Consider the following 19,318-nt stretch of genomic DNA (forward strand, 5'->3'; position numbering starts at 1 on the left):
ATGTCACATAGACTTATATTATTCAAATAGATAGATAACCTGTGGAATAAAAGAGACCTTATGGCCAAAGATCACTTTAAATGAAACAAAAATCACTTTTTATGATTTACATTTTGACTCACTCTCTGATCTATGGTGCTTTGTGAAATGTGTCTAAAAATGATTTCAGTAGCTTCATTTGTAGTTTCATTTGGTAAAAGCACTCCGTGATATTCCCTATCATATGCAGTATAGAGATAGAACATAGAGAGGAATTAATTGTAGAAGGTGCTTTCCACAAAAGCATATGTTATAAATCACTGAGGCAAATTTGGATTATAACAAAATTAATAACAGAATTTCTCACCACATCTTTCACATTTGTCATCAGAACTTAAAAGGATTTCATACTGGAAATGTGGCTAACGTCCTGTAAACTTAATGTGAACCAGCACTACGGTACAGACTCAGCATCCATCTTTTCATCTCCAAAAATGTTCCACTCTGAGTTTTTTTTCCACACTTAAGGAAAATGATGATGGATATTATGTTTATAATCAATATTTTAATAAATCCAAAACATTTTGAATAGCTTTTAAATGAACCTGTAAGAAAAATATTTTATAAGCATCTATTCCTCCATTTTCTGAATCCAGTTTTTTCTTCTTTACAGAATAACATGGAGTCTATACAGGTGATGTTGCGTTGTATGGTAAGGTAAGAACCCAACCAGTACATTGAAGGGTAAATTACAAACACACCCACACACCACATTAAAGAAGGCCAATCTGGAATCATAAGTTAAGTGTATGTTTGGGATATGGGTAGAAAATAAGAGTACAGAAAAAACTTAAAAACAGACGGACACAGGAGGGAACATACAAACTTCACACAAAGAGCTCTGATGCTATGTGGCCATAGCCTTAATTACTATAGGACTATGCCTCCTTTAAAAATACACTACAATTTTTTTTTTTGTAAAAATCTCAATTTTTTTTAGATTAGTGATATCAACCACTGATTCTGGAGGACCACTGTGACTACAAGTTTTATCCCACCTACTTTCATAATTAGTTACAAATTAGTGCTGGTAATGGAACAGACATATTTTGCATTGCTTATTGAACTGTTTTTTGTTCATAGGAATTCCTTAACAATTAGAAATCACCTCATTTTTTTTGTCTAGCACCTCCTGATTCACTTGTATGAGAAAACCCCCACATATGATATGTGATTTGACATGTCTTGATGACTAGTTATTCAAGACATCAATCCATTTGGGGTCCATCATATTTTTGGCCCTCTAGACCTGAAAAAAAAAACCCAACCACAGGAGTTCACCCCCTAATAAGATACAAAGGGTCAGAGATACTGTATTTATAAAACATGGTGAATGGTAAAATTGTCATGTGGAGTGTCATTTTTATGCTATTTTGAGCATGCTAATCACACATACAGTGACAGTTTTGATTTTTGATTCTTTACCAGTGGTCCTGGCCCTCCAAAATCAACTTCCAGATGATACAAAAACGACAAATTTCAAACTCTGGCATGTGGGGTATCGTTTTAGACTATTTCAAAGTCAGGGATTACTAATATGATTTTTTTCTGCTAAAATTCAGAACATTTAGACTTTAAATGTTTACATTGAATCATATATTGTAATATTTCAAATATCTGTTTATTATGTACTTCTACCTCACAACATAAATCATTATATTTTTTATAAACAACCCAGATTAGGGCAGTTTACGCTAATTCAGACATTCTAAGATTCAGAACCATTAATTGATTATTTTATTCCTGAACAGGCAACTAAAAAATGAGTTGTAAAGTCAGGCAACAGCTGAACTGATGCCTTAATGGAGTTTTATCATCCTGTCCATAAGGATTCCAAATTAAACAAGGCAATGAAAAACCCATAAAGAAAGTAACATTAAAATTTATATGGCTGAAATAAGTAAAAGTGTAAGCATAACACTAAAATAGAGTGTGTTCCTTAGAGGACAGAATGATGGCATGACCTCCTACAAAAACTGGAATTTGCCAAAGGGTGGACAAGCATAAAGGCCTGGAGCAGTTCCAACCCTTAGACTTTAGGTGGCAGTGGTCTGCTGGCAGCGTCACATCTTGGATACCTGCAGGGGTTCATGGGAAGTGTAGTACAGAAGTACAACCCTATCTGGGTCCTTGCGTGCCAGAAGGGCGTGCTGATGGTATAGGACTGCCCTGGTTCCCAAACAACCCGGAAGTGATACCCACAAGTAATGCTGGGTCACCAGAAGCCATTCCGGGCACAGCATGAAAGGAGCCCGCTGCCTTGCCTGAAGGAGTCAGAGACGGGAGGCAGCAGGCACACTTAACTATAGGCGGAAGGAGAGGAAAGAGCTTCATTTATTTAGTATGGTAAGTGGCTGTGCTTTATTGTGCAAATTTTTTGAAGGATTAAAAATCCATTGTTTGAACCTGTGACTGTGTTGGTCATTATTGGGTCTGGGGTTTAGGGTCTGTGGGAAAAAATATCCATAGATTATGGAGAACTGTGAAAATGAACCTATGGTGCACATGAAAATTGAACAGAGGCAGCAGCAAACGATTCACACAAAAAAAAATGTCAAGAGAGGGAAATTGTAATGGAGATAATAAACATTACCTAGAAGAGTACCATCAAAATGACACTTAAACCAAAAGATAGAAAGCAAATACTATGATCCAGTACTAAGAAATAGGAAGAAATTAAAACAGGAAAAGAAAAATACTGAAGGGTGCCTCATATTTCTGAAGCACAAACTGAGGAGTGAAACCTTTGACAGCTCTGGGTAGTGCAGCATTATTCATAATGCCCTATTTTAATTCTGGTCCTCTTCTGAGAAATCCTTCTTAATTTTCTAATGTATTTGGGATATTACTAAAGTTCTGCATTGCCAGTAAAGATACCCCACCTCTTCTTAGCCTGCTAAACTAGACTAAACAGGTGTAAACAAGCATGGATGTATTGTTATTTATATTATTAAAGAGAATGTAAAAATATTACCATAAAAATGCTGTTTCCTAATTTTATTTATCCTAAGGTTTACCTAATATTCATGTATTTCAAAAGAAGATAGAACTCAAACAAGTTTCTTCCTTCACATTGCCTTTAGGTCTATCCATCCAATTTCAAAATTGCTTAATGTAATTGTAGAACAATGGTTTATCTGATATTTTCTAGCTCTACAACCATATATGTGTACCAAAAAAAAAAAACACATTTCTATTCATATATTTTCTCTGAAGAGCACCGTTTAGAGCAGTAAAACACCTCATTTACTGCTTCCTAGCAAGTGATTACAAAGGGATTTGAAAAGGTCTTTGGGAGAAAGTGGTTGGGATTTGTTACCAAGGCTTGTTCGCCGCTCAGATCAATACTATCTTCCAGGAAAGCCTCCTGCAGGGTCTCCAGAGTGCTCATTCTCCTGTAGACAAACTTTTCACGGCCACCTTTGGGCAAAGGCTCTTGTAGTAAGCGTTGTTTAGAAATCACTGGAGTAACAAGTGAAGGTTTTTCTTTGCCTGTGAAAAATAAGCATCAGTTAGGTAATGTGTATAATAAATAATATCTGCTAAAAGAGAATTTTTTAAAAATAGTTTTGTGAAATTGATTAAAGGCTAATATATTTTTCTGCTACATAATTTCAGAGGTTTCCACTTGTATTGCAAAAACACAAATATTGTTGCAATTGTTGCAATCTATTTTTTCACGTTAAAAGAAGAACTTTAGAAGTAGCAGTTGTTGCTCAGTTTTGGTTTTAAGCTTGGCTGCCCTATTGTCACTCAAATTTATATAGTAGATAAAAAATTTTCTGTGTTTCCTGATAACTTGGATTTTTTTTTTGTATTTGAAAGAATGAGAGTTGGTTGTTCACGCAGAGCAGAAAATCTGAAACTGAATTAGCATTTGTTTGTTTGCAATATAGGATTTCCCATTAATAGTACTCTCTCATTTGAAGTCAGCATTAGATATGATACCAGTCAGAGTTCATTACTGGGAAGAGTTTTTTTTTTTGTTTTTCCATCAAAAAGTTTTCAAAGAAAGCACAGTGTTAATTGCATATGTTAAGGATATGCAGCCATGAAAGCAAACAATACCACTCTGGTTATTTGTTAATTTATTGCATTTATAAGACTACAAAAGTGAATGACTGGAAATTACTTATCCTTAAAAAATACAAGTTTCTTTTACTGAATGGTAATTATGGAAATAAATATATTATTTTACTGAATGGTAATTATTCAAATGGAAGCCAATGCTAAGAATTTTTAACTAAAGGTCTTGAACTTTAGTTTGACTTTAATTAACCTGGCCTCTTTGACAATGATGTAACCTTTACCTGCTATGTTTTCAGTCTAAGAGCAGTCTTATCCATCTTAGAATTAAATACTATGATTAGTATACTATCTAGTATACTACTAGATAGATAGATAGATATATAGAACTTTATTTGCCCTAAGGGGGGAATTTGTAATAAGTAAATAAATAAACACAACATGAGAAATGGAGGAATGGAATTATCCTATTAACGACGATTACTATTGAATGGCCGTAAAAAGATCTGTTCGCATCTTAAGGTGTTTCCTCTCACTGCTCAGATCTTCAGTGGCACCATGCACTCTCAGTTGCTTGTCCCTTCCAATCATCTTTCATGTTATTATTTTCTTTTCTATTTCAGCTCTGTATATTTCATTCCCTTCATTTTTCTTTATCCTCAAATGCTCTCTTCTTCTCATTCAGGAGACTTTTTAGCTCCTTAATAATCCAGGTCTTGTTGTTTGGAAAGCAGTGCAGTATGTTTGTGGGAACATCAGTGTCATCACAGATGCTAATATAGTCTGTGATGGAGTAAGTCCCTCAATATCATCCCCATGTGATTTGCACATCATTTCCTAGTCTGACCTTTGCAAGCAGTTATTCAGTGTCATTTCTGACTTCATTTCCTTATTGTCCTGGTAACAGGTTGTTATCCAAAAACAGGCTTCTAGCTGGGAGTAAGATGAATAAGTTTGGGGTCAGATTTGCCCAGAGGTACCACAGGTTTAACTTCTGAATAGAGCAGGTCCAACATGATTTTTCCTCGAGAGGGTAACATAACACATACAGTCATTGTTCCTTACAAAGCCATATGACTTTATACATTATAACTGTAGGGTTGAATGATTAGTTGTTAAAGTGTTGGAGACAGAGTGAATCATTTCTGTTGTTTAGTGTACATTTGCAAACGGAGGAAAATAAATATTAAGGATGATGTAACTTTTCTCACCTGGCAAATAATGTGGACACATGTCCTCTGTGTTGCTTTATGAAAGGAAGTTTACATTTTAAAGGAGAATTACAAACATAAACATCAAATAGAAGCTTCCATGATAAGTTAAAAGCTACTACACCTTTTTTTAAAGATATAATTGAGCCTTTTAAGCAATGCTGGAGCAGCTATACTGTGCAGCCTAGCAATTTTTTCACTCCCCGGACAGGTGAATATTGTTTTGATCAGCTGTATAGTGAGTGGTGCTCATGAGGATTATTTTGGAAAAAAGAAGGGGAAAAATGTAAGTATAGACAAAAAACTAGCCGAAGTCTGAAACCAAATAATCGTCAAACTAAGCATTAAAACCAAATGTAAACCCAAAAATCGTAGATAAAATGAACGTTACAAAATTCTAACAATAGCTTGAATTCCTTACCCTTCACTTTATTGTGATTTCCTGCCACATGAACACTAAAATGTGTTCTAGCCTCCCAAAATCAAGATCCGGGCTAGCTGAGGCCTAGACTCTTTCTTATTTTACTCCCGGCCTATTGAAATGTCAGCTCAGAAGCAACCTCTGAATGGCAAAACCTGTGGTTCCAGTAGAAATACAGAGAAAAACACATTTCTGCGTAGCCTAGCAACATTCAACCCACAGTGTAGCCCATAGTTGTGTGTCTAGATTTGGTAGTAGTAGTATTTGATACAAGTTTTTTTTTTTTTTTTGTGACGTTATGCACCTCGGCTGTGATAGCTGGTCATGGCATTGAGAGGTTGGGAGCATGCCCTGATTACACAGTGCGTTGCCGCAGCCACCACACGACAAACCATCCAGATTGGGACCCGAGTGCACCTGTGCAATGAGTGATAGCTCAGCACAAGACTGGAACAGTGTGAGGCTTTTTTATGGTGGCTGGAGTGCCAATCCTGCCACCAATCTCCAAGTTTTCCATGCAAGTTGGAAGACCTGCCTGCAGGGCTGGATGCAAATCAACATCATACCCAGAATGAAGCAATTGCAGGTTAAGGGTCTTGTTCAAGGGTTCAATGGAGTACAGTCACTTCTTCCATTTGCTGGTGCAGATCCATAGCCTCAGAGCTTCCACTCCACCCAAGAGCAGACTACATATTAAATGATTCTATAATCAATTGTGTGCTGATTATTAGTTGTATTCCAGTTTCAACAAGTTAGTGCAAAAATGTTTTTTTGGCAATGAATCTAACTGATGCTCCAATGAGAGCCTCATTACTGACATGCACTGTCTCCACACTTCTCTTCATACGATAGGTTGGCCCTACACTCACATGCTTCGATCCTGTGGATTCATGGCTGTTATGAGGACAACATCAGCTGTTGACATTCAAAGCAAAAAAATGAATTAGAAAGACTGCTTTTGATGAAAACATGCAAAAGCTTGGAATTTTTTAAAAACTCAATCAAATTAAGCACTGATTGCTTTGTCGGACTACATAACAACTTTTTTGTACAATATAGAGTTCATTATTAACCTGCGGTTAAAATTCTTCAATTTCAGAAATTCCGTGTTTATAATTTTAAAATATCAAATACAATATTATGCATTACATAGTATGTCTATGCAGGTGGTGTAATGGTAGCGTCACTGCCTCGCAATTAAGAGGTCATGGGTTTGCATCCTGGGTCCTCTCTGCATGGAGTTTACAAAGCACATTGAGTAGTGAGTAAAGCAATCTATATATGTAAAAAATTCCTATACTTGACAATTTGTCCATTTCAAATTTTAAAAGTTATGAAATTTCATTATATAAACAAAACATGTCATAGCACTAGGGCTCTCAGCCTCTATATACCTTCACAGTACCTCAAATTTGATCCAAATGCAACGTATGCGTATCTTCACCTTTTTGTTTACAAAAAAGACACTGCTAATCACACATGTAGTGATTTAAATGAACCTATGTTCCCTCAGTGTGCAGTAGACGTTGTATTCATGTGTGTTAGTCACTTGTTATCACTTGTTATGGGTTTGCACACTGATAGCTTTGACAGTTCTTTTTTTATTTTGTTAAATGCACTTTGTGATGTGCCTGAGTCATATATGGCCAAAATGTTTATTTATTTCTAAAGGGAAACAAATGTTATTGCTAATACTGTGCACTTTTTTGAATTTATGCACTTTGTGATGTGCCTTGGTCCTTTGCGAGCAAAATGCTTATTTTATTTCAGAAGGAAAACACGTTATTGCTAATACTGTGCACTATTTTGTTGTTATGCACTTTGAAATGTGCCAATGTCACATATGACCAAAATAATTTTTTTAATTCAAAAGAGGCAAAAAAGCATTGCTACTAACTCAGACTCTGTTCAGTTATAACTTTTCCTTTGTTTTATGCACTTTTTGATGTGCCTGTGTCAGATGTGACCAAATTTAAAAGGAAAACAATGAATAAATAATTACTTGTTTTTTCAAAACATCCATTTGTGTTGGTTTAAAATTTATTACATGCTGCTTACCGGCCAATGAAAATGCCTAGCCCAGCTAAACTTCGTGGTTTGAAAATCTGACCCAACTGATATTGGAATTAAACAGCCCTGTCATTTTTTGGAGGAGCTTTTGCTTTCCCTGCCTTTGCCAAACTCACTTCTGTCTTGAGAGCTCCATTCACTATCCATATTAATAACAATGAATGCCCACATTATATAAGGTTGGTAAAGGCAAAGCCACAACCAGGACAGCACAAGGCAAGGTAAATTCTTGTGTAAAACCTACTGAAGAGAGATAATGCAGATTTGTACTTTGTGGTGTTGTGAGAATTTTCTTTCTCTTGAGCACTTGGTTAATTGATCATTTTCTCCTGTTTTTGCAATTATTGCACTGTTTAATTGAGTGTTCTGTCTGATTATTTGTACTATTTAACTTGGTAGGGATTAGACTAAGCTGTGTAGTCAATGAAGGAAATAGTCTCGGAGTGTAAATGGGGGAACGGGAGCTCGCCAGAGCTATTTAAAGAAACAGGACAATAAACCGGTTGTAGGATACCATGAAAGAAGCTGAAATGGCTGCAGAAGAATTAATACTTTGATCCTATCTTCGATGGGTTTGTTCCCAGTGCATACCATGAGCTGTAAATGTTTTTTCTTGGAGGTAAGGAGCTGCCAGTAAAATGTTAAGTATCATTCAAGCTGGGGGCTGAGCCTCTGATAGTGGCCAATCAGGACCCCCTCAATGCAAACATAACATTAAAACATGGACTGAAGGGGGGCACCAAAGTCGGCCATCAAGATCTCTGCTGGTGGAACAAGCAAGCTAAAGACTGCAGGAGAAGTTTGCTAGCCAAAATTAATTAAGTTTATTCTTGCTGTCAACGTAGAAAACAGTAGCTGCAGGGTCATAGACTTTCAGAAGTTTAACATACAACCTGTATTCCACTCGATGCTTACTCTATTTTTCACAGCTTATACAAAATTTACGAGAAGCATATGACCTTCATAAAGCAATCGTTCTTGAGTTGTTTAACTTATTATGTGTCACTACATGCTGTAAAACAATTGATAATAGTATGAAGTGTGTTTGCTGAAAATGAAGTATTTGATGTAAAATATTACCTTCTGCACTAGAAACAGCTGAATAATTCATATCAAAGTTGTAACGTTCTTGCTCAAAATCTGTCTCTTTTAAAATCTGTTAATTTTTCAGTGAGTATCATTAATCCAATTGGTTACATTCAGTGTTGTTAAATTACACATATTACCTGCACAATCCAATTAAACTCAATGAAATTGGGAGGAAACCATCCATTGTTCAGCCCCATCTTTTGTTTTACGAAGATGACGGTAGCAAATTTTCGATGACGCAAAAATAAAAAATGAAAGCAGAGCAGTTCAGCAATAAAATATGAATGGCATGTGTTTAAATGAAAAAGATTTATGAGTAGCTACTGTATAATGCAGAGCACTAAGAATATTGTCTTGAATACGGGTGAAAGAATTTTAACAGGTCTTCCAATTTATGATCCTTTAAAAATGTGCAAGCTAAATGTGGTATGCTTGCATGGAAACCAGGGAAAAAAAGAATTATCACTGTACTAATGAGGGCAGTAAATAGAAATAATATTCATTATGAATATGTATGCAAGCAAGCACCTTGTATTAATGTGAGAAATCATATTAAAATAAGCAGCCATTGTCAAACAAACAAAAAAAAAGAAACCAAATATACATAAACTAGCATCTCAAAGGATAGAAGAATAATTTCAGGTACAATTATATAACAAGATTATTGCAATATGTTGTCACACACGTGTGTTTAGGAGACAACTAATGGGCTTGAAAACATGTGATTCCATGCCAGACCAGGGGGTGGCAAAGTGCACTAATTTTCCCTCTCGATCTTTTGCAGACCATTTTAGGGAAATCCTGCCCGGCTCTGGGGCAGCCAATGATGTCACTTCCGGTTCCGGAGTTGATGACATCACTTCCTTCGCTGGCCTTTAAAGCCGCCATATTGCCTAAAGAGAATCAGTTATGTTTTGGCCTCAGTTGAATGAACATGTCTTTGTTTATTAATCAGTTTTGCAGCCGGGATCAATTATACAGGTGGCTGCCCCAAACCTTCGCAATGTCTTATGGTCGTTTTTTGTGACAATGTCCAAATACTGAAAGTTAAATATGGGCTCAGCCAAAGACAGCTATTACTGACAGATGTCACAGAAACAATGAAAGATTAAAACAATGCTGAATTTCAGATAATAACTGGAAATTAATTATAAAAAGAATTTTTAGATCTTAAATACATTTAGTGAAAACTAGGATAACAACAAAATTACTGAAGAAAAAAATTCACAAGAGTAGACAAAAAAGTAAAAAGACGTTCCAAACCAGACACTGCATTGAATGAGGAGTGAGAACGGGCATATGGAGTAGCATTCAGGTTACTTTATGAGGGAGCACACTTTCGGCATGACACACAAACAAAACTTAACGTTACTGAGCAATATTCAAATCATCACAATTTAATGGCTTGAAGCTTGAAAGATGCCATTAGAATTACTTTTCACAATTACAGGTCATCTTTAACTATTGTTTAAGAAGAATACTTTTGATGTACTGGCTTAAAAACATTGCCAACAAGGAACTGTGGCATAGAACACAGCAGAATGAAGTGCATTTGTCTAACTGGCTTTGGATTGCATAACTTATTTTACTTAATTATAAATTAATGGACAGATATTTTTTGTTACTGGAATAAAACAATTAAATGCACCTGCAACCATGTTTTTTTTTACTTGTTGTTAAGGCGGTTGCTATCATGTAACCAATGCCTATGTGATACATGGTGTCAGTATATGACACCTATTTAAGCTGGCCGTGTAACTGATTCAGTATCCTAGGTTTGGGATAACCACAAACAAATTCTTGTGTTCGTATATGTTTATTTTTTGATGGATTTCTTTGAACTTCTTTTGTGTTTGTCTCCAGCTTTGTGTCACAGTTTACTTAGGCTTTGTTTGCTGACAATTTAATCTTTGTTTAATGAATCTTAGCCTGTAGTATTGACTTAGAGTTTATCTTTTTCTGATAAGAAATTCTTTTTTCATTTCTCAATTCTTTCCTTCATTAATAATTAAATTCAGACTGCTTTACAGTCTGTGCATAATAGAATGAAAAAATGAATTATGTAATTCAAGCAACCAAACAAGTTAGAAAATATACACAGTTTAGAATGTTGTGGAAGATTATCACTATTCCTGTTTTTAGTATAACGTAAATACTGAGTATACATGTATACTATGCTTACAGAAACATGATTAGGAAGTGTCCTCATCATTCGTTATTAGATAAGCTAAGTGACTTTTCGTTTTCTGGTTTTCCTAGATTGTTTTTTCTTTCTTTTGTAATTATCAACATTATTTAACCTTAATATGACTTGGCGTTGCAGAGATGTGCACAAATCACAACATGACACCTGTACTGCTAATAAATGAATAAAATAGGCAGAATGTGCTGAAAAGAACAGATAAAAAATGAACCAGGAGATAACACAAGAGAAAAGAAATTGTGGTGCTGTAAGAAAAATAAAGTGTGTTTTGGACTTTTCTGGTGTCCGTCTGTCTGTGTCCAGGGGTATGCTTTCCACAATGGCGCCCAACGTGGGGCCCTCCTCCTGCTAAAAGGTGGGGACCCCATTTTAAAAAATTAGTTTGTGGAGGCAGCCCACACAGCAGATGAAGGTGCACTTCTACTGCGGCACGCACTCCTGGGTCAACACCTCGAGAAAACACTCGCCGAGGACCACACCTAACGGACGCTCAGCACAATGGGGAAGAAGAAGGGCAAACGCCCCCTGAATGTAGCAATGCCTGTTCCCAGCGTCGCCTTTCCGGACGCATGAGTCGGCGTGGCAGCAGAAGAGGCCACCCAGCTGCAACACGCACAAGAAGACAGGATCCGGGAGGTAAGTCTCGCGCATGATGGCGATAAACTTGGCAGGGCTTACCCTGCTGTCTTACTTTTTAGCAGGGGACTGCCCGAATCCGTGTCTGTGGCCAAAGCACGCTGACCCATGGAGTGAGGTGAGATGACAACGGAAGGTGAAAAGGAGCCACTTCTGACTGTAGAAGGGCTGCGGGGCGGAAGCTACCCGGAAGACTCTTCCCCGACCGAGCCCCTGTATAGGGTGGGGGGAGCGCTGGAGCACCGGAAGTCCCTCCCAGAGACAAGCACAGGATTGGGCGGAGTGTGCTGTGTACCCGCCGGCGAGTGGTCGAGGGCGGGACTAACGAACGTCAATCCTGGGACGGTTGAAGACCCAATGGAGCATGCACAGGAGCTCCACGGCTCCCAGCCGGATGGGAGAATCGAACAAACTGTAAGTTCCTCGCCGGCTAATATTTTGATTTTGCTGGCGGCTGTACGAGAGCTGGAGGAAGCCCTTCGGCCCGTACAGTCGCTGTTTCAGGTCCTGCGCTTAATGTGAGAGGTGATTGACAGGCTGGAGAAGAAAACAGAGGCTTCCCTGACGACCATAAAGGAGAAGGGGGGTAAGTACAACGTGGGATTCTCCAGCCAGAGCGTTGATGCGGTGCAGGTGAGTACTACCGGCACCGTAAAGGAAAGGGGAAGCCCCAGCGAAGGGAGCCGATGGGAGCGTATGGCAGTACAGAGGACGCCAGGAGAAACGTCAGTACAGTGTCTCCACACCTTTTGCTTATTTTACAGAGCAGGACCATGGACTGTTGTACGCCGGCCCCCTGACTCGGAATGTACCAGCCCTCGCAGGACAGGCCGCTTCATCCTACGGACTTCAGCTAGGGAAGGGACAGTGTCATAGACGCCCAGGGACGTTGCCCCGCCGGGATGCTGGAAGAAGCAGGGGCATGGAAATGGGACAATATTTACCCTGGAGCGCAGGTGGGCCGCCTCCCTGGAATGCATGGGGGTCACGGAGCTATAAAGCTCAACCCGCTGCGAAGACGGAGTCACTGCCAGGGGGTGCCTGGACATGGTGGGAACCTTGGAGAGTGGCACTTCCGCCACACCAGCAAGTGCTGCCGGACGAAATTCCAAGGACACCCGAAGTGCTTCCAAGTGCCCCCCTGACACTTCCGCCACACCAGGAAGTGAGGTCAGATGGAGCACCTGGATCCCATCCGGGTTATTAAAGGGGGCCGCCTCCCTCCAGAAGCTGAGCCAGAGTTGGGAGGAAGAAGACGAAGCTTGTGAGGAGGGGAGTGGAGGTCAAAAGAAAAGAAGAACAGAAAGAGAAAGACAGAAAGGAAGAGAGTTGGTGGAGGAAGGCATTGTGGTGCTGTAAGAAAAATAAAGAAGTGTGTTTTGGACATTCTGGTGTCTGTCTGTCTGTGTTCGGGTGTATGCTTTCCACAATAGATAGATCTTTATTTTCCCTAAGTACATAAATAAACACAGAACGAGAAATGGAGGAATGGAATTAGCCTATTGATATTGATGAATATACAGTAGATTGGCCCTAAAAAGTTCTGTTCGCATCTTCAGCTCTGTTTCAGCTCACCGCTCAGATCTTCAGTGGCACCATGCACTCTTAGTTGCTTGTCCCTTTGTCCCTTCATCCACGCTGCCCAGCACTGCCTCATCTGGGATCACAGACAACCCATATACCACAATATTCCCCGACTCTCTGTGAGCCAACTCAATTCCAAGGTCTAATCAAAGGCTCCCAGGTTCCAGCTGGGGTTGAAGAGCTCTTCTGTGCTACCTGCTGCTCACTGGGTGCTTTATAGCCGGCTTCTCCACCACCTGAGGAACATGTCTCTCTGAGGTCTGGACCCAGTGTTTGGTATAGTATTATAGCAAACAAATACACATAAAAATTACTAGAAAGAAAGAAAGAAAGAAAGAAAGAAAACTTCCAATTTGGCTAAAGATAAAAAGAGCAGTCACAGAGAAGCATTACTGTATACAGGAGCCCCAGTAGTGTTTCTTTACACAGTTCTGCTGAATAATTCATGTTAGTATGTCAGAGAGAGGATGTAAAGCATTGTTCATAATGGCGCTCAGTTTTGTTTTCATTCTCTCCTTCACTACTACTTCAGGGTTTCCAGAGTGCATCCCATAACTGCTTGTTAATTTGTTGGGCCTCTCCTGAAGTGATGTTACCAGCCTACAGCATTACAGCACTGAAAAATCACACTGGTAATTACGAACTTGTAGAAGATGTAAAGGATATCAGTACCCACAATAAAGGAGCACAGCCTCCTAAGAAAAAAACAGCCTGCTCTGCCCTTTATTTATTTTAGATAGATAGATAGATAGATAGATAGATAGATAGATAGATAGATAGAACTTTATTTTTTTTAGGGGGGAATTTGGTGTTGAATTAAAAGAAAACAATATATTAATTAAATTAAATCAGTCAAGTTTCAAAGAAGAATGGGGAAAAATTGCAGTGTCCAGGGGCCTCATGCATAATGCTGTGTGTAGAATTCACACTAAAACATGGCATAAGGACAAAAATGGAAATGTGCGCACGCACAAAAAAATCCAGATGCATAAATCTGTGTGAACGCCAACTTCCATGTCTTCCGCTCCATAAATCCCAGTCAGCGTGAAAAGTAACGCACGTGCACGCGCCTGCTGCCCCACGCCAACTCCTCCCAGAATTACGCCTCTTTGAATATGCAAATAAATATAAATAGCCCTTAAGCTCAGCGTTCTGTGAAAAGGCAATGGAAAAAGCAAGGGGAAAAATAGAAGAATTTCAGCCAATACCAAGTGGAGGCAAGGAAAAACGTACCGTTTGCTGGTTTAACACTAGAATTACCAGAGCCTATGAAAAAACTCGTAGATCCGGCCCACCTTAAATCGCTTCTTAAATCCGTTCACACCTCTCCACCAGCATCCTTTGTCCTCTAAATGTGCTGATAAAAGACAAGCTGCCAGCAGCCGGCTATTCCATCCCCCCACCGACTTAGAACGTGAGTGAACTTTTCCCAGCTCATGCCTTGATTGATTATCTGGGAGTGAAGTGGAGTTTTACAGTGGAAATAATAGATCATTATTTGGAACACACGCATTTCATGCGTGTTCCGTTTCTAAAGTAATCTGTGTAAACACATTGTTAAAACAGAAACTTTTTCATATTTTAGTAATAAATGTTACAAAATGTAGTAGGCATAAACTATAGAATGTGTAAAGCCCGAGTTCCAAAGATCAAATAAACACTTTCACAAAAGCTTCAAGGGTGATACAATAGCTTCTGTGGCGTAGCGCACTAAGATTTGCCTCTTAGAGCACAGCTGCTTTGCTTTGCCTCTCAGACCTGAGTTCGATTCCCCACTGGAGGATGAAATATGGCTTTTTTTTTTTCTTTTTAACCTCAAACGGACATAAAATTTATAAATTGGTATGCACTGTCAGTTACTGAGATCGTTATATTTTCATGTGGGATGCTCCTTTTAAAATATTTTTTTAACAATTGAGACTGCAATTAACAGGAACAACTGTCCTTATAACTGTTGTTTTTAAGATCCATAACACACAGACAGACCGAGCACTGCGTAATAGTGAGACAGACAGGCAGAGATATATAAATAAACAGGGAAGGCACACGTACTGAAAGAAGAAAAAAGATCAACATGTGAGTTGTTCCTGCTGCACTGAATGAGCTCACGTGCTCTAACATCACCCCTCCCCCCATCTGACTCTCTAAGTAAGATCGGGGGGAGGGGTTATGTTAGAGCACCTGAGTTTATTCAGTGCAGCAGGAACAACTCACATGTTGTGGATCTAAAAAAGAAAGGGAAACCACACAGGAACAAAAGCACCGCTTTGACACTGAGTGCCACCAGTTTGCAAAACTGAGTGGAGAACTTGCGTACGCCAGGGTTTGAGCTAGCAGGCACATGTGAAAATGTGCGTGGTTTTATGCCAAGTTTAGGATTTATACATTGCGGTTTGAGCGTGGGAATGGGAGTGCGCAACATTTTTGTGCGTACGCACCGTTTATACATGAGGCCCCAGATGTTTAAAGGTGGCAGAGACCTGTCACACAGACTCACGGTTGTCATGGCCAAAGATACTTCCATGAAATACTGAATTAAAGAGAATTAGTAGAATCTGTTTTGCTGAAAATAGCTGAATTTACTTCTCTTGAGGTACTTTTTAAACAGTAAATTGCTAACTGAGGTCGTATATAAATTTTTTTAAATAGACGAATGCTTAGCATTTTATTTGAACACAGGTTAAAAAATGGATAATACAGCACATTAGGAAAAACATCACACATGGTTTACTGTGGTGTGCCATTTATATATACTTATGTAGGAGGCTCCTACAAAAAGATTATAATAAATACGGCATACGTTAGAATAAGAAAGAAAGAAAGAAAGAAAGAAAGAAAGAAAGAAAGAAAGAAAGAAAGAAAGAAAGAAAGACCATGATTCTGGCTTTGAATGAAAAATTACGTGAATCGTGTGAGATTTGCCCGGACACGATCAGTCGGAAACCACTTCTTTATAAATTGCACACGTTTATTAATCATAAATAAATCCAGTCCCAACACTACACACAATGCACACAGCAATAATCACCCCAATATCTCTCTGTCTCAGCCCTTGGCCGCCTCTATTCTCCTCCTGGGAGCTTTGTTCTGCTCCCACTCCCGACTCTGGCTCCCAGACTGCAGGAAGGCGGCGCCTTTTATCACTGCCCGGATGTGCTCCAGGTGTCTGATGACGTCCATCTGGCAGCACTTCCTGGTGTGGCGGAAGTGCTGCCCTTTGCCCCGGAAGCACTCCGGGCATCCCTGGCAGGTTCCTCCGCCATCTTGCCGAGTGTGGCGGAAGTAACTATTTTCAAGTCCTACGAGGCTTGAGGTGCCCCCTGGCGGTGTCCATGGGTCCCAACAGGCCAGAAGCTTTTTGTTCTTCTCCCGTGGTCCTCTCCTGCTCCAGGGTGGTTGCCCCCTCGTGGCCCGGAAGCTATTCCTGACACCTTCCGGTCCTTTTAGGCATCCCGGCCAGGTAATGACCCCGGCAATCTGCCACAGTGCCCAATCACCAGCGAAGAACAGTCCTTCGTAGCAGCCTGTCCCGCGAGTAGGTAATTCCGACGAAGCGGGCATCATTGGTTTTCTCCAATGGCCTGGTCCTATAAAATATAAAATATGTCTGGGGCGGAGACGTTGCCCTGATGCCACTGTCTGGCTTTTTTCCTTCTGAAACAGGGCCAATGATCCCCCCTTTGACCAACACCCTGGTCGCCAAAATTCGGCACCCGCTCCCGTATTGTCCACTCCCCTTCATCGGGTTACATTTTAGGATTGCCCTTGCTGACTTCGGGGTTTCCCTCTGCCTGCGCAGAGGACGACCTATCACGCTACGTGAGCTCACGTCTCCTTTTGTAGGAAGAACCGGCTTTCCTCCTTCGATTCTTCCTATTCCTCTGGGGCGTTCTGACGGCTTGTGTCTTCCTTCGGGAAAGGAAAAGACCCCTTGTCGTCTGCGCCCCTGCAGAATGACGCGAGACTGATGCTGGCTCTGGCGGTAGAGCACTGGGACCCACGGCACTCGTCAGCCGGTGTCCTGGCTCCACCCCTTCCAAGCGATCAGCGCTTCGCGTCGCTTCCACTGTCGGAAATGCAGCTACTAAGTCCCTGGAACCACGCGATCCTGGGTTTCCAGCGTCGCACTCTTCCACCCTGTGACGTCCCGTCTGACGTGGCGCGACCGGCGTCTCCTTCAGCTCGTCCATACAGACTCGGAGGTCGTGTTCTACCTGGTCGACCATCTGCCTTAAACGAAGTATATTCCCCGGTAGGTCCTGATCTGCAGGTATAAATACAGTGTTAGCCAGTGGAAGACTTCCCTTAAACTCGGTCCTACTCACCGGCTGTACGCACTGGAGCTTCCTTCCGGGTTCCACCGGACCCTCCCCTCGCTCGAGATGGACGTTCACCTGTCCCATCTTCAGCCAATTACCGACGGGCACACGGCACACACTGTCCAATCCCTCGCCTGTCACTTCCGGTCTTCGGTCATCTTCTCCATTCTCCTGAGGGGCCTGTGAGACTCCTCGCAGCCACTCTGCCTCGTCTTCTGGAGACGTGGCAGATTCTCCCCTTCCTCTAGCAACGCCGTCCCGGCTTCTCAGACAGGATAGGCACACCCCTGCCACTGACACGGTTCCAGGATTACTCTTCCGGATGCGTCAGTGGTTGTTCCAACTGCAGTCCCTCCAGTGACGACGAATGCTGGGTAATCCTCTTCTCCTCTGCCTTGCCTGGCATATCTCAGCCCCCTTGGGTAGAAGACAGCACTCTGGAGAATCTCCGACGGCCTCAGGGCGATTCGTGGAACGTCCACGGTGCGTGCGCAGACCATCTCCTTGCAGGACATGTGTGTGGTCGACTGAGGCACCAGGCAGCTCACAAAAATTTTATTTGTTGGGTCCCCCGCTTTGTAACAAGCAGAAGGTCCCTGTTCGGGCGCCGTTGTGAGATTTGCCCGGACACCATCAGTCGGAAACCACTTCTTTATAAATTGCACACATTTATTAATCATAAATAAATCCAGTCCCAACACTACACACAATGCACACAGCAATAATCACGCCAATATCTCTTTGTTTCAGTCCTTGGACACCTCTATTCTCCTCCTGGGAGCTTCGTCCTGCTCTCACTGAAGACTCTGGCTCCCAGACTGTAGGAATGCGGCGCCTTTTATCCCTGCCCGGATGTGCTCCAGGTGTCTGATGACGTCCATCCGGCAGCACTTCCTGGTGTGGCGGAAGTGCTGCCCTTTGCCCCGGAAGCACTCCGGGTGTCCCTGGCCGGTTCCTCCGCCATCTTGCCGAGTGTGGCGGAAGTAATTATTTTAGAGTCCTACGAGGCTTGAGGCGCCCCCTGGCGGTGGCCACGGGTCCCAACAGGCCAGAAGCTTTTTGTTCTTCTCACGTGGTCCTCTCCTGCTCCAGGGCGGTTGCCCCCTCGTGGCCCGGAAGCTATTCCTGCCACCTTCCGGTCCTTTTAGGCATCCCGGCCAGGTAATGACCCTGGAAATCTGCCACAATTGATAATAATGAAAGCAGCAATAATAGAAAAAAATCACACAGGCAGAGAGTAAAGATAATTCAGGAAAATATGAGAAAAACACAGTTTGGTGTAGAAAGGCAATGTCTAAAGCATTTAATGTTAACCAGAGTATTTGTTGATAGTACAAAGCTAGTTGTTCAAGTATATCAATCAACTGTGACCTTATTATACCTAATCTAATATATTCAGGCCTTCATCCATGGTTTTTAAAGAGAAGGTGGTCAATCCCTGTCTCATCGGGAGTAAAATGACTTACATCCATAGCATGCTTTTGGACTTGAGAAAAACGGATGAGCTACATAAATATCATGCAGCTGGAAAACAGAGTAAACTGATGTACTATAAAACAGTGTGCAGGGTGAAGACTGAACCTGGGTCCCTTAAGCACTGCAACCCTATGATGACCCAAGCAAATGAGAAAATTCTTCAGAATTATATAAATTTAGATCTGAAAAGTGACAACTGATAAGGTTACCCTGAAACATTTTATAGCACTTGGCACTTTTAAAA

The 19,318-nt window shown here is 40.9% G+C and overlaps 1 protein-coding gene across 2 annotated transcripts in view; it reads right to left on the minus strand.

The window, feature by feature from the left end:
* LOC127528835 (uncharacterized) overlaps positions 1–19,318 on the minus strand; it is a 102,069-nt gene that overhangs the window by 71,571 nt on the left and 11,180 nt on the right. The window contains exons 1-2 of one of the 2 annotated variants that reach the window (XM_051929979.1): positions 5,277–5,329; positions 3,359–3,531 (exon numbers count right to left, since the gene is read on the minus strand). In XM_051929979.1, coding sequence (XP_051785939.1) covers positions 3,359–3,531; positions 5,277–5,298 — 195 coding nt within the window. In that variant the 5' untranslated portion in view covers positions 5,299–5,329. Of the gene's footprint in view, positions 1–3,358; positions 3,532–5,276; positions 5,330–19,318 lie in introns of those variants that run through there. The other variant, XM_051929978.1, reaches the window with a different exon arrangement.

The sequence above is a fragment of the Erpetoichthys calabaricus genome, chromosome 7 (assembly GCF_900747795.2).
Source record: "Erpetoichthys calabaricus chromosome 7, fErpCal1.3, whole genome shotgun sequence".
Classification (NCBI taxonomy): domain Eukaryota; kingdom Metazoa; phylum Chordata; class Cladistia; order Polypteriformes; family Polypteridae; genus Erpetoichthys; species Erpetoichthys calabaricus.